This window comes from Oreochromis aureus, linkage group 9 (assembly GCF_013358895.1).
Source record: "Oreochromis aureus strain Israel breed Guangdong linkage group 9, ZZ_aureus, whole genome shotgun sequence".
Taxonomy (NCBI): domain Eukaryota; kingdom Metazoa; phylum Chordata; class Actinopteri; order Cichliformes; family Cichlidae; genus Oreochromis; species Oreochromis aureus.
Window position 1 is genome coordinate 15445427 of NC_052950.1, and position 16123 is coordinate 15461549.

At 45.3% G+C, this 16123-nt stretch overlaps 1 protein-coding gene across 1 annotated transcript; it reads right to left on the reverse strand.

Annotated features, from left to right (window-relative positions):
- Positions 1-384: 384 nt before the first annotated feature.
- Positions 385-16123, reverse strand: shrprbck1r (sharpin and rbck1 related). Its single transcript, XM_031750107.2, has 14 exons — positions 15351-16123; positions 14524-14698; positions 12996-13073; positions 12742-12883; positions 12528-12618; positions 12076-12397; positions 6067-6158; positions 5786-5956; positions 4516-4676; positions 4313-4424; positions 4026-4205; positions 3456-3554; positions 1837-1980; positions 385-1678 (listed from the first exon to the last, which is right to left on the reverse strand). Exons 1-14 carry the CDS (start codon positions 15627-15629, stop codon positions 1598-1600), a joined length of 2127 nt encoding a protein of 708 aa, XP_031605967.1. The 5' UTR covers positions 15630-16123; the 3' UTR covers positions 385-1597.

Here is a 16123-nt window from a genome sequence, read left to right on the forward strand (position 1 = left end):
GTTGATGTGATAGAGGAGGATGCTAGAGTTAGGTGGGGAGGTTGGGGGGGGGAAATCATCCTCTTTGGCAACCCCTAAAGGGGGGAAAATGTGGGGCTTAGTTGTAGTTTAAGTAAAGGCAGACTGTTTAAAATGCTCACCACTGAAATTTCATGTGCATTTAAGAAGACATGCAGAAGTCACTAAGTCTTCTCTTTGGTCGCTACAATTAAAATAACCCACCCAGCACCACACATTAAATTTGCTCACACAAAGAAATCAAGTCTTTGAATATTTACAAGCTGTGAAAAATTCACCCTACTAAAGGATTAGAAAGAACCATGACAGCTTTAAGGTCCTGTTCATTCACTCAGTTCTACGTTAAATCACTCTCAAACACACGTGTGAGTTTGAATGGTGTTTATTTATTGTTAAGGCACAACAGAAAGTCAGCAGCACAGTGCTGACTTTTACACACAGACAAGAGTGAGGATCTTTTCTTGGCCTGTCAGTTCTGGGCAGTAGTGTAGTCGAGGGAATACTCAGGAATTTGAAGTTAGGCATCTTTTTTTTTTTTTTCCCTTTTCCAGTGAAGAGAGGGCATTGATGCATACATGGATAAAAATATATTCCAAGTATTTACACTGTAATGAATTACTTTATTGTATCCGAGGTCTACTAAAGGAGTAAAAGCTTATTGACAAAAGGTGTTTACATGTGCCTCCCCATACAGGAAATATAAACTTAACAACCAATATCTGCCTATTAATTAACACACTTTGACATTTACTGGTGATGTCATCACACAATACTCAAATGTGAGCAGTGCAGCTTCTGGGCGAACACAGAGTTGTGAGTAATAAAACAGTGAGAACAGTCTGGTTTCTCTCAGGCATCAGACCAACAGATCCCAATCGAACGAATAATCAGACACACACTTGTTTCAGTTCAAACCTCTTTGGTAACAAGGCACCTATGCAGTCTTTACACGGCATCACGCAGACGTACAAACACACACATACACACACTCAGAAATGCTTCTATATGTAACTCGGGACTCCTGCTTCATCTATTTATCACATTCATCTATCACAATGAGAAATTGTCACATTTTGTTTCATTCAGAAACACCCTGCTACTGATTTTTGTGCACGAGAAACAAGGCCACTTCAGTTTTATGTAATGCATCCAGGCGTGTAACTGCTAAAACAGAAAGTAACACACCTGTACTGCTACATCAGCTGTGCAAACATTCTGAAAAGGCACCACATGCATTCAAAGTAAATACTCCTTTTTTTTATACTGCATAATTCTGACCACGCTCATCTTCGTTACATAACTAACCACATATTCTTATTAGTGAGATGCAGCGACATGTAAAAATATTATTTCTTTCATTCGGATTCCAGTGGAAAAACCAGTGAAAATAAGTGACGGTTAGAGATTTGCTGATTAAAGATCTCAGTATGTATTTAATGTATAAATTCTGCACAGTTTTGTATTAAATATAGCTTAAATAGAAATCTCAGTCTTTCTTTCCATGCTATTGAGAGAGCAGCTTTTTTCCCCAAGTTCAGTCACTCATTCATTTGGGGCAATCTGACCCATTTTGACCCTCTCAGTGGCAGTTTTGGCATTTAGGGTGACACTTTCGGTTGTTCACGTTGCAACGGCATCCTCCACTGGTGTCCCCTGGACCCTTTAAAAGCAACAGAATGAGGAACATGCTTTGATGGAAAACAAGGCTTTGCAGTCTTTTTAGGTGGACATAAACAGTTTTTGAGTCTATCTGACCAAGGTTACTAAATAAAGCAAAAATAGATTAATTGTTAAAGGTAGAAAGGACAGATTTCATACCCTTGGCCCCCAGCGTGGCCCTCTGGTTACCCAGCAGATCTCAGTGTGACAGACTGTACAGCGCAGCCAGTCACATCCATCTCTCTTCTGCACAATGATGCCACACTGTGGACAGCGCATGGCCTCCCCTGACTGCACAAGAGTCTGTTTGAGAGAGATGAAATGAGAACAAGAAAAAGAAGAAAGAATATGAGACCCGAGGATATGGAAAGAATTACCAGTATATATCAGTTTGTCTGTAAGCATTAGACCACAAAGCCATTCACTGCTTATGAGTGGAGGTAAAAGTGGATCTGTAACACTGTTCCTTCTATCTCTGTGCATTACAAATAGCCTTAAAACAGTACACAACTCGAAAGAACTCTCTGTCATGTCCCACATACAGTACAGATGTTGTAGTTAGAAGTTCACATACACTCATCATTGGCATGGATGTCATGGTAATTTGGGGATTTTAATGATTTCTTTGGACAGTTCTTTTTCCAGGGTGGCAATGTTCAGCAGACATTTTTTGTTACTTTAAAACCAAGAATTTCTTGCACAAGTTTGAATTTATTTGAGATTTTCGCTAATCTACACAGATTTAAAAGTATACACACAGGCACAAATATATACATACACTCACTTAAATATTTTAATAAGTAGTGATGAAGGTTCTACAATGTCTTTTAACTTGGCAAAGCCAAGGCGTGCTTACTTCTTGTTAGTAATTGTGACTGACTACAACTTTTTGTTTTTATTTGCTGCATAAAAGGGATTTGTGTGCTGTTCATGAAAGATGCCCCTGCTCCAAAATCAACACCTTCTAGCTCAACTGAAATTTGCAGCTGCCCCCATGGACAAACCAAATGTGTTCCTGGCAAAGGTTTTATGGTCAGATTGAGCTATTTGGCCACAATTACAAGACACATGTTTGGAGGAGTAAGGGTGAGGCTTTCAAACCTAAAAACAAAGTAAAACTGCCAAGCATGGTGGTGGTAGCATCGTGTTCTAAGGTTGTTTTGCTGCCAGTGGTACTGGTACAATACACAGAATGGATGGAATAATGAAGAAGGACTACCTCTAGATTCTTCAGCTTCATCACAAATCAACAGCTAGATGGCTGAAACTTTGATTCAGTTGGTGTTAAGACAGGACAATGATCCCAAATACACACATAAACTGGTTTTGGATCGGATAAAGCAGGCTAACATTAAGCTTCTGCAATGGTCTTCCCACTGTACAAACTTCAACCCTACTGAAAACCTGGGGACTAAAAGCGTGTCTGTGCCAAGAGACCAACTAATTTAAAGGACTCTACCAATTCTGCCAAGAAGAGTGGTTAAATATCACAGACAGAATTATAGCAGAAGCTTGTTGATGGCTACCAAAAACATCTGCTCGTAGTACAGCTTGCTATGAGATATTTAACCAAATGTAAGTGGGGTTGTATGTATAGATCTGAGTCTGTATTTTGAGCCTGTGTGGATTAGAAACTTGCACCCAATTCTTGTTTTTCAAAGTAATAAAAATGTATCCTGCCATTCAAAGAAATAACTAAAAGTCCCAAATTACCGTGATATTCATGCCACAAGGAATGTATGAAAACTTCTGACCACAACTCCATGTCTGTAGCTCACATTTAGTAGATGTGTTGTCCTTCGAGCAGCAGAGTCATTGATAGCACGTGCTGCAAGATCGTCCTGGTACTGCTTACAATTCATACCCTCATGGATAGACTGAGAAGAAAATAGAAAGAGGAACAAATAAGGATTTTTAAAAAACTTCACTCTAGGACAGTTGGACAAAACCAATAAAAATGTAGCTAGGAATGAGCAAAACAGGCATTCTTTACAGAAATAAACATTTCTTATTCAATTTGCAGTTAGCATGAGGCAACCAAACCAGTTAAAAGCATGTCAATACTTGGACATTTTTTCATTTACGTATTCATTTGTACAAAGTATTTTTCATCTTTAACAGCATAATTTGCAATTAAAATAAACTGTTCCTGGCAGAAGCCACTCAAATAAACTTATTATAATTAGCTTGGACTAATTAATTAGATCAAAGTTCAATCTGCATCTCTACATAGTATATGTGCAAATCTAATGCATCACATGAGTTCAAGCACCCAATATAGGAACAAAAGACAGGAATAAATTATTACATTTCATTTTATACCAGTATATACTGTGTATGATTTCTACCTTGCAGATTAGGCAGTTGTGTTTCTTGCAGACAGGGCAGTGGAAGACATTGACAGTATCCTCATACACACACCAGCCCAGACAGTCAGGAGTAGCACAGTGATAGCTGCCCTCACACCGAGACTCTGCAACCGAAAGACCCCTCTGCAGCCAGCGTTCATACTCCTCTGCAGGAACCAACTGTCACCAGGAAACAGGAGGAAGATGGTAAATGTGTGCTAACACTAAAAGCTAAAACTGTAGTTTAAAAAAAAAAGTGTCAGAAGCTGTTAGTTGGTCTCACTCACAGCTCTGATCTCCCTCTCCTGCAGGAAGCAGGAACAGGAGTATGTGTCATCTCTGTAGGGACAGGACACCTCGGGCTCCTCGCTCAGCATAATGACAGAGCGCAAGCACTCTCTAAGCAGGCATGCACACAAACACAGAAAAGTCACCCAAGGTGTACAAGAAAAACAAAACAAATCAAAAAACCGCCACCCCTAAATTTTACCTGCAAAAACAGTGCAGACACTCCCTCAGGAGGATGCCATCTCCCGGCTGTAAGCCTGCATAGCAGATCCTACACTCCACAGATTCAGGGTTAGGCACCAGGTCCTGACCATCCATCATCACCAGCCGGGCAAAGTTCTGCCTTCGCTCCTCCTCCTTCGCCTGGAAGAAGGAGCGGTGTTGTTGGAGGAGGGAAGTGAGGGTTAAAGGCAAGTTCTATAAACTGTGTTCTTCCAGATTTTCTTCAAATGTGCATATTAAATCCTCACTTACACAAACACAGAGAAGCACACAGAGTCAAAACCTTTTATTTTTATCCATTCAGAGTATATACAGTATCGCAGTGCAAAATAAATGACTCATACATTCAACTCGGTGGCAACTATTGCTCTTAAAGAGTTCATTAAAAAGCCACTTCATCTGATTTGCTGAAAGGCTGCAGTGATTACGACTGTCACTGGATGTTCAATATGAGTAACGTCTTTTGGAGCCATGTATATTTGACCAGGGTCAAAATGTAAAAAGAAATCTGACAGGTTTTTTTAAAAACCTGCTCGTCGTTGTCAGCATTACTGCTCATTCAGAGCACTTTTTGCACATTTTTCAGAAAATGTGCAGGGAAAAAAACTTAAAAAATAAAATAAAATAAAGAAAGTAACATGTTCTCACACAACCTGTAAACTGTACGATCTTATGAATCTGCAAATATGGGATGCAACCGATGCATGAATCCCACCTAAAGACAGCTTAAAATGACTTAAGGGGTAAAATTGACAGTTTTAGTGCATGCATGTGGACATGAATATAGTCATGGGCAGTGTCTGCAGTGGAGATGGTGCTTCAAGGATAGAAATGAACATGAGGTGTATGTCTGCCTGTGTCTGTATGTTCAGTAGTTCTGGTCCAGGTTAAACAGGAGTGAGGTGTTTTGAAGCCCAGCACTCCTCAGCACCTCTCTTCTCCCTTTCTCCTTCAAAAAACAGAGACAGAAGAGAAGAGAGTCAACCTGAGAGAGCCTGAAAGTTTCAATTCAAATACCACGGTTATTAATTTTTTAAAATAAATACATATCACCCTCTCCCTTTCACCGGTTTCACTTTGAGCATTTCGTCAAATTTGGCCAAACTGTGTGTCACTAAGTGGTGCTCCCCTCCCTGCATTTTTAACCGAGCTGTGTGTGCCCATTATCATGTTATATTCCAGAAATCATATTAAGTATGTGCATGTGAAATCACGTTCATACTACCAGGGATGTATTCTTTTTTAAATACCTGCTGGTATTGTCGGATAGCTTCTTTCTCCTTCTGAATTCTTCTGAGCTCCAGTGTATCAGGTTGATATCCCCCTGGGACAACGTAGTTCTCAGGTCGGTCCGTACTGCAGATCTCACAGCCCGGCCGCGTTGGTTTGTTAATGTAGGTGCACGAGGGACATGACCAACCCTAAAAAATTTGTTTAGTGCCGTTATTCTCTACATTCTTTTTACCTTTCTGAACTTAACCGTGTGTCTTTTGAGTATATGTTTTCGATAGGTTGACAAAAATTACATTACCTGGGTAGGCGATGTTTTCGGGCTCAGGGCTTTATCAAGCTGAGGCATCTCTAGGTTGATGAGATCTCTGATGTTTTGCCTCTCTAAACCGCCTGAGGCATTTAAGGAGAAACAAAGAGACTAAGCAGACAACATCAAATCTGCGTGCAAACATGTCTGCTCAATATGCCAGTGTGTGAAAGGCTTTATGGCTTTGGTTGATACATGTAGCAGGTGCAAATAATATATATATGTATATATGTTAACTTGCAACTGCAAAAAAACTGTTCTTTGCTACAGATTACAGGTGAATGTGCTACTTTAATAGGACAAGCAGCTGCATTTTGTCCTGCAGCTGTTTGTCCTATTAAAGTAGCACAAACAGCTGCAAGATTCTAATGTTTTTTTTTTTTTGTTTGTTTTTTAAGTAGGATATAAATTTGACTGCACTGTCTGATGTTAATCATTAAGCTGGACACACAAATATGAAGGGTATGCATATAGATTTAAATCGAGTTATTATTTATTTTCCTTGGTATTCTGCTGAGTTACATTTTCACTATGTGGGCACAGACCATACAAAGTCACAGACAAACTATGGCACAGTGTTTAGTAGGGGATTGCTCACTTTACATTATTTATTTTTATCTAACAATAGAAATAAGGTGTTAAAGAGTCATACAAGGTGAGATCAATAAAGTCTTTGAATCTGTCACTGAAAAACAAAAGCCATACTTAATTTAAATGTAGTCACTATTGTTGGTCTTCTTGGCCAGTGCACAACAACTTCAAACACTTCTGCTTCTAAATCATGTCTCAGTATCTGTGCTGTGACCTACTTTATGTGACAAAATATTAAGTTCTTTGTCAAACAGGTCAGGAGCATGCTTGTCACTTTTTTCCCTTCGACATTCACCCCACCGTGCGAAATGCAAATTCCCCCAGCATTAGGCTGTCAATGCAGGACACTACTGTAACGTCTCAAGGTGCCTGAGAGTTCAACACACGCTGAACTGAGCAGGGAGATGTTTTTTTCATCACACCAACACAATCATGAGCCCTAATCTCTGTCTTCATACTCAAAAAAAAAAATTGTAACGTATTGGTTTATTGATTCGGAACACAGCACAGATGATAGAGGTGGGTGGAAAAACATCGATACGGCACGGTATTACAATATGTTGCGTGGCTATTTTGTATCGGTATAGGGGCACCAATATCGACATTTTATGAAATAAATAAAGATAATTTGTAATAATTTGATAAATTGTAGTATTGTGGAGGTAAGAAATAACGACACGAGAGGTCCGTGTGTCTCACTCCAACTGTTTTATTCACACACCGTCTCTCAGAACTTAAGATACAGTAAGCGCCAAAATCTCCACCCAGCTCTTCCCTTCAACTTGGGTGTGAGTGGAGCCATCTGGTGGTCCGCCACACATACCCCCCCTTGAACACACAGTCAGGTCTCTATTCAGTCCAGGACCCTGGGCCTAAGCAAACGACCCGCACGACTGAACCTGGGAGGGAGAGAACAGGCAGAAGAAGGTCCATCCTGTGAACGAGGCTGGTGAAGGCGAGCAGGAAAGGCAGAAGGAGGCTCAAACGTTGGTGGTCCGGGGTAGTCCTGGGGGAAACCAGAGTCTGTCAACCCCATTGAAGGAGGCGGCCACGGCGAGGGGCCTGGGCGGCACTACATTACTGTCCGGAAGAACATGTGCAGGCTTAAGTCTGTCAACACACACAGTCTCCCTTCGACCCCAAAATCCAAAACAAAATGTTTCTGGCCCGGTTCGATAACCCTGAATGGGCCGCGTCATACAGCGGCCGCAGCGGTGTCTTGTGGGCATCGTGCCTGACAAAAACAAACTTAGCAGTCTCTAAAGTCTTTGGAACAAAAGTGTCAGGCACGCAATGGTGCACAGGACCAGGAACCCGAAGCGGCGCAAAAGTGGGTTGAGCGATAGCACTGATGGATCGAAGCAGGGGAGGGTTCTCAGGCAAGAATTCTCCAGGCACGCGGAGGGGCTGACCAAACACGAGCTCAGCTGGGGAAGCGCCGAGATCCTCCTTAACCGCACAGCGCAGCCCAAGCAAAACCCACGGGAGGCGGTCAACCCAATTGCCATCTTGTAAGGAGGCACGAAAAAGCAGCCTTAAGCGACCGGTGGAACCGTTCACACATCCCATTAGCTTGCGGGTTGTATGCGGTTGTGCGGTGGACTTTAGCCCCAGTCCATCAGCCATGGCCGACCAAAGCTCGGAAATGAACTGGGGCCTCTGTCAGACGCGTAATGTCCGCGGGCGGGCGAAACGCGCGAGACCCAGGTTGACAAAAATGCCCTGGCCACCACTGCTGCAGTAGTGGATGCCAGGGGACTGCCTCCGCCACCTGGTGGTCCGGTCAACAACTGTCAAAAGGTGCGTAAAACCTTGTGACGGCGGGCAGAGGACCCACCAGATCGACATGCACATGATCGAAACGTTTGCGGGTATAAAGAACTGCTCCAGAGGCGCCTTGATGTGTTTATGAACCTTCGCGACGCTGGCAGGGAATGCACGCTGACGCCCATTCCTTAACTGATTTGCGAAGGCCTGGCCAAACAAATTTAGAGCTGACCAGTTTAACAGAGGCCCGGACCCCGGATGAGAGAGCATGTACCGAGTCAAAAACCCGACGACGCCAGGAAGCGGGAACCACTGGGCGAGGGCGGCCGTGGAAACGTCACAGACCAGGAAAGGACCACCGTCCTGCATGGGTCTGTCCTCCAGTATGAGGCCCGTCTGGGTGGATTTAAGCTCGAGGATGTCCGGGTCACCGCTCTGATCGGCAGCCATGGCGGAGTAGTCTATGCCGAGAAAGACAGGAGAAACCAGCGCACGGGACAAACAGTCAGCCACATGATTGGATTTACCAGCCACGTGCGAATGTCTGTTGTGAACTCAGAAATGGCTGCCAACTGGCGCTGCTGGCGTGCACTCCATGGATCAGAAACCTTGGACATGGCAAACGTCAAGGGTTTGTGGTCCACGTATGCGGTAAAGTGACGACCCTCGAAAAAAAGCGGAAATGGCGAGTCGCCAGGTGGAGCGCGAGTAGCTCCCTGTCAAAAACGCTGTAATTGCGTTCGCTGTCACGCAGCGCACGGCTGAAAAAAAGCGGCGGTTGCCAGACACCGAGTCGCTGTTCCAGCACCGCACCCACCGCTATGTCCGGCGCGCGGTGGTCAACGCAATCGGCGCTGAGGGGGACGGGTGGGCCAGAAGGGCAGCATTAGCTAACGCTGACTTAGCATCAGAAAACGCTTGGATGCTTTCTGGACACCAGTCGACGGGCGTCATTAGCCTTCTTACCTTTAACGCCCGTAAAGGGGCTTCAGCAGATGTGCCGCCCTGGGAGAAAGCGATTGTAAAATTCACCATCCCCAAAAATTCCTGCATTGCTTTAACGTTTGCAGGACGCGGAAATTCTGAAACAGCTCGGACTTTGTCAGGCAACGGAACCGCGCCCTCAGCGGAAATGCGGTGCCCAAGAAAATCGAGAACGGGCAACCCAAACTGGCATTTAGACGGATTAATAATCAGTCCATGCTCCGTCAAACGCTGAAAACCTGATGCAGATGGAACAGGTGCTGCTCCTTCGAGCTGCTGGCCACCAGGATATCATCAAGATATACAAAACAAAGGGCAGCCCGCGCAAGACAGAGTCCATCAACCGCTGGAAGGTTTGGGCGGCACCTTTCAGGCCAAACGGCATGCGCAGGAACTCGAAAAGGCGAAAGGTGTAATAACGGCGGTTTTGGGGACGTCCTCCGCACGCACGGGAACCTGATGATATCCCGTACCAAATCGATCTTCGAAAAACCGAGGTCCCCGCAAGATGGGCGGAAAAATCTTGGATGTGGGGAATGGGATAACGGTCGTTCTCTGTGACGTTATTAAGGCGGGCGGAAATCCCCACAAGGTCGCCACCGACCATCAGATTTAGGCACCATGTGTAACGGAGAAGCCCAGGCACTATTCGAACGCTGCACGATGCCCAGGCGCCCATGGTGGCAAATTCTTCCCGGCGACAGCCAGTTTAGCAGGGTCGAGGCGACGCTGCGCGCGAAACCGGGGCCCTACTGTAGTTATGTAATGCTCCACCCCATGCTTCGTCACAGTGCTCGAGAAAGTGGGGACAGTGAGTGAGGGAAACTCAGAAAGCAAACATTGAAAACGTCACCAGAATCCACTGAGTTAGCATGCACCACGGGCTGAGCACCCCGAGTAAAACAGGGTAATGAGGAAAATGACACAGCATCAATTAAACGTCTGTTAGCAACATCAACCAGCAGTCCGTGAGCACAAAGAAAATCAGCGCCTATTATAGGCACAGAGCTAGCAGCAACAACAAAGTTCCACTGAAAGTCACGGTCATGAAAGCAAACAGTCACCAACCTTTCACGAAGGTTTTGATGGGAGAGCCATTAGCCGCTGTTAGCAATGGCCCGCAGCCCTCAGCTAGCCTGTCCGAGCCAGCCGGGGAAGAAGGCTCTTCTGTGAGCCGAGTCCACCAGGAAACGCCTCGAGCGTGAGTCCTCTAAGAAAAGCAGCCTTTCCTTGTTGCCAGCGGTCGCGGCTGCTACCGAGCGCTGACATGCCCGTTTCCCTGGGTTTGGAAACTGCAAGGCGGGAGACAGCGCCGGGCCTTCGCTCCAAAACGCTGGTGATAAAAGCAAAGCCCTTTTCCGCGGCGCTGCCGCGCAGCGATTCCGGCCACCGTGGACGAGTCGGAGGGTCCCTGGAGCATCGGTGAGGAGGCAGGGGAAAACGCTGGTGAGTCCTGAACAACCGCCTGGACGCCGAAACTCCTGGTAGCAAGGAGGATGCGATCTGCCTCTTCCGCCAGAGAGCGGTAATCCTTCGTGGCCAATAGCGGGGAGTTGGCAAGGCCAGCGCGCACTGGAGCCGGCAACTGTCGGAGAAAGAGGTGGGTGAAGAGAAATCCTCCATCATCCGCGCCCAGCAAGGACAGCATGCTTTCCATGAGCTCGAGGGCGGTGCCGTCGCCCAGGCCCGCGAGGGAAAGGAGTTTCTCGGCTCGCTCAGCATCAGAGAGGGAGTAACGCCGCAGCAGCAGCGCCTTGAGAGCGGTGTACTTGCCTTGGGCTGGAGGGTCCCGGAGGAGAGTCATCACGCGGCGGGTTGACAGCGGGTCAAGAGAAGCCACCACATGGTGGTATTTAGTATCGTCGGCTGAAACTCCACGAAGAGCAAACTGAGCTTCTACGCACGAACCATGAAGGGGATCGTGAAGCCAAAAATCCGGCAATTTAAGCGCCACAGCAAACGCAGCCATCGGCGGAGGTGCAAATCCGGCGGCAGCCGATGCTTCCAGGCCGGAGCTGGCTTCGTCGTCGAGCCTTAGCATGTTCGCTACCGGGGTCACCAATGTGGAGGTAAGAAATAACGACACGAGAGGTCCGTGTGTCTCACTCCAACTGTTTTATTCACACACCGTCTCTCAGAACTTAAGATACAGTAAGCGCCAAAATCTCCACCCAGCTCTTCCCTTCAACTTGGGTGTGAGTGGAGCCATCTGGTGGTCCGCCACAGTATATGTTATTGTGATACTCAGCTTATTGCAAAATGCTAAAAATTGCAATAATACTGTATCGTGGGGGTCTTGTGATTCCCACCTCCCACAGATGCACACTTGCAAACTGTCAGAACAGGACTGAACTGATCTAAAATAGCAGGAGCCCTGGAAGCAATGTAGAGGTGCACAATAACACAACCTTAAAGAGGAGACCTTTCAATTTTATATCACGCCAGGTTTTCGCTTTTTTGTGGGAAGACTCATCTCTTATTAGAATAACATATAAAAGATAAGAATGTAACATACAATGGTGTATTTTTCAAAGCAATGATCACAAGTGATAAGGTGTTCAAAGGCCCTTTGTTAGTAAAGCAACAAATACACATGTGTAATTCTGATTTAAATAGCTCAGATTTCACATAAACCACTGTGAAGAGACCACATCTTACCAGTGTTGGTAGTGGTACGGAGTCTAGAAGGAAGTGTGGTGTAAGGCCTCCAGTCCTGAGATGAGGGGCCATTTGCAGAGGTAGCAGGGAGTGGCGGGTTTGGAGAAGACTGAGATGAAGGGCTGAAGAGGAGGATGCTCTCCTGATCCTGCTGGAGGGCCTGCGGGGTCAAGCGAGCGTGGCGGGCTGACAAGAGGTACAAGAAGGCCGTGTCACCGTGCTGACGAACACCGTACGACGCGAGGGATCGGTGGTCGACGCACAAGCACTGGCCGATCACCCAGCGCTGCACTCGTGGGTGAAAGCCGTATTCGAGAAACATCTGGAAAGGAATGGGAGCAAACACGGAGAGAATGATGATGAATGAGAGAGAAACATTAACAGTGGGGCAGAATCGAAACCATGCTGTGAAAGGAATATGATATACATATATATATGTAGCTTAAATTAACCTGCTGTTTCAGCGACGCAGTAGTCATGTGTGGGAAAACTTTCACAGTGACACAACAGGATGAGGACGAATCCTCCACTACGACAGCCAAACTGCGAGACAAGATGAAACCCGTGCAAACAACTAAGATTACACCAAATTATCGAAACATAAAACTACTGATTATAGATCGTGCCGTGAAGTATCGAAATCATAACGAGTAATCATGTTCCTACTTGACTTCATTGTATTCGTGGTCTCTGGTGGAGGGCTGGATCCTAAGTGCCGCACGCTGATGGGCGAGCGTAGCAGCAAAGGCAGAAGCAGACTGCATGTCACCTGCCTCTATCGCCTTGGTTAGCTCTATACAAGTGTCCTCTACAGATGAAACAAATGCACGCATGATGAAACAAAGAGAGACATGCAGAGATCAGAAGGGTGCTAACAACAAATAAATGAATGAAAACAGAAATAGAGGTGTCACACGCACCTGTTTGCTGCAAAGCCAAGGTGTTCTGATGATGGAGACCGTCAGGGGGCTGCTGTGGCTCATTATGGTGAGGGGAGGCTGCCAATATAGAAATTTGAAACCCAGAGGGGGAAAAAAAAGGATTTTAACTAAACAGATATCAAAGACAAGAAAGAGATAAAGAAAACACATTAAGCTCCAGGAGAAACTCAGTCATCCTGTGATTTTATCATTTCGCATGTTTGTGAATTGAGCCCTCAGGGGGAAGCAATGCAACGTATGGAGATATGAAGAGTAACAGCTAACGTCTGCCACTCTGTTTCCACTATGAAAGTGGAATCAGTTGACAGTGCTGTGGTTGGTTCCACAGGGCTAATTTGTAAATCAGACCATCACTTCCACAGTTTGTATCCCAGTCACGCACACAACGCTGCACTTTTTCAAAAAAGAGAGGTCCCCATTGTTTGAGCGCAACTCTGTCGAGCAGCCGTGCAGACCAGGAAGGACACGCAGTGTTTCATGCAGGTCCAAGTAATCACTCTTGTTTTTATTTTAATAAATCAATGTGTATGTCGCGTTTATCTTATACGGTTTAACATGTACTAACTTACGTTTTGCATATATTACTCATGTTGCCTGTCCGATAATTTGTACAGCACTGTGGTTGCGTTTGCTTAGTTAAAAACATGCTTAAATAAATTTTATTTGATGGGATTTTGTGCAACTTCAAACATACAGCCAGCGGCACGAACAACTATTTTTAGCCATGAGGAGAACAAAGAGCTCTCAGCTCACACAGGCCTCAGCATCCTTGAGTCAGCATGGGCAGTTATACATATACGGGAGAAGTTAAGGGAAGAGTAGGTCACAACAAACACTGAAGTGACGCAGGTTTGTTCTCTGTGTTGTATGTTAAAGGATAAGGAAAAAAGCTCAGGGCATGATTTAAACGATGCTCACTTTACTTAAAACTACACTTTATAGCTTTACGAACATCACAATGATGTCATTATTAGCCTACTGAGACAATCTGAGGTTTATTGTTCGTAGTCTGGTTAGGGTTTATACTCTGATGAAGCTTGGAATGGTGAGGTTCATGGTGGTGATGCTACCAACCACTGAACACGGTCCATTTTATACCTCAATTTGCACAAACACAAATTCGCTACAGGGTGGATCAGCATAAGAAAAGCATCCTACAATATTTTGCAAATTTGAATGCATTTGCACCATGGTGGTTAACGCTATTGCCTCACAGCAAGAAGGTCCTGGGTTTGACTCTACCATCCGGCACTAGCCTTTATGTGTGGAGTTTTTAATGTTCTCAAGGTGTCTGAGTGGGCTCTCTCCGGCTGCTCTGGCTTCTCCCACAGTGCAAAGACATGCAGTTAGCGGGGTTAAGTTATTTGGTTATTTTAAATTTGTCATGTGTTAATGGTTGTTTCTCTGTGTTGACTGGATACGCAGAATAAAAAGGCTAGATGGACTTTGCTCCAAGGCCAAATATCTGTTTGTCATCTACAAGTGTTTGCTCTCCTGGGTGACTGACCTCTGTGTGCTTCTCTTAGTGACGACATCACCACAGTAGCCCACTCCTGGGCCTCCTGCTCGCAGCGAAAGTTGAAGCTGATGCGATCATGGGGAGGAACGGCCAAACTCAGCTCGTGGCACTTTGGCGACTTCACTTCGTAGTTCACGCTCCTCAAATCAAACTCGGCAATGGTCTGAAATAATAAAGAAGAGCGAGCGAGAATCAGACGAAATCAAAGGCAGTCGTGTTTGTCACTGTGTGATGGGTTTGTTTAAACTTTAATTTCCCACTATACTGTAAAAAAATGTAGTTAGATAAAATAAACGTGTATAAAACATAGCATTTGCTTCCAAGCAAAGTGGCCTGAATCTGTCCCCCATGGTCATGGGAGCCCTTTAAAAACACCCAAACAACTTGTGCAAAGAGGATATGGACAGACATTAATTTCCTTCACAAAAGAGTGGTAAAAATGGTAATATCTATCAAAAAAAAAGAACATGCCTTTTCAAAAAACATTTTAATATTTAATTATTTACAATCACTACCTCAAGTTGTCAAGGGTATGGCCTTTGCATAAGGCAATTTACATAAGAAACTTAAGACCCTGAAGGGTCTGCGGGGATTTCCTAGACCAGAATGGCTTTGGTGTAAAGCCAGAAAACTGTAAATCACTGCACTGCTTGAGGTAGTGTTCATTAAAAATAAACATGGACAACATAAAGCCTTGCATTGATGTGGAGGTACATCTAGAATACATCTCTTTCCTATTATCTTTTTACAGCATGTTAACAACACATTTAAACACACATCACAACAAGCCAACCCCCGCACTGCTGTGAACTCACCGCACTCCGGCCAGTCCCGCCGTTCTCCAGGAGCGATAGCCGGAATTCCCCGGATTTCCCCGGGTCCATGCTGATCTGCAGGCGGAGTGACTCATCACCTGCTCCCGGAAGACACAGCGGCCGAATCCCAGAATGGCACACTGACACCCGAACCGACATGAGGACGGTGTGGCAGCCAAGTTGAGACGGCGAGGCCCCATAGTGGCTGGGGAGCGCGGCGGAGTGGTCTGGTGTGTGGTCGGTGGAGGAGTGAGCCCAACCGCCTGAACTCAGCGACATCCTGCCCAAAGACTCATGTAGAAAATAGTTCCAGCGGAGTCCTGTCTGCCTGTCTGTTTACCTCCTGTCCCGCGTTCTTACCTGGCCTCGGCTGTCCTTTCTTTTACATTTCTGTCAGTGAGTCGTTTGATTGGTTATTTGACGGAGTCAGTGTCAACAGGAAGCAAGTGCGCAGAGTCGGAGAACTATTTTAGAGCCACTTCCAAAAAGTCAAACGCGAGCGATGTTTCACTTCTCTCTTCTTTTTTCGAGAAAGCTCCGTTTCAGGCAGATTCGGTGTGTCTTATTTTGGCTTCTAAGTAAAGTCCCCTTGCCTGTAGTCCCATTAATACCGTCCTGACTCCAAGGTTATGGTAGTAGTTTGAGACTGGTATCGATATGTTGCTGTTTGCTTTCATTTCACATTGCGCATGCGTTCCTCGTGGGGTGACGTATGCCGCTGTAATATTTATGAATCATGTGAACGCTGTTTCTTTTTATAGCTGCACCGAAGA

Excerpts from the sequence above, each read along its gene's own strand:
- shrprbck1r (XM_031750107.2), bottom strand. The coding sequence starts at position 15,629 with ATGTCGCTGAGTTCAGGCGGTTGGGCTCACTCCTCCACCGACCACACA. Across the intron at positions 13,074-14,523 it reads ACTAAGAGAAGCACACAGAG|CCTCCCCTCACCATAATGAG; the intron begins GTCAGTCACCCA and ends CTATATTGGCAG. Across the intron at positions 4,206-4,312 it reads AGGAGAGGGAGATCAGAGCT|TTGGTTCCTGCAGAGGAGTA; the intron begins GTGAGTGAGACC and ends TCCTGGTGACAG.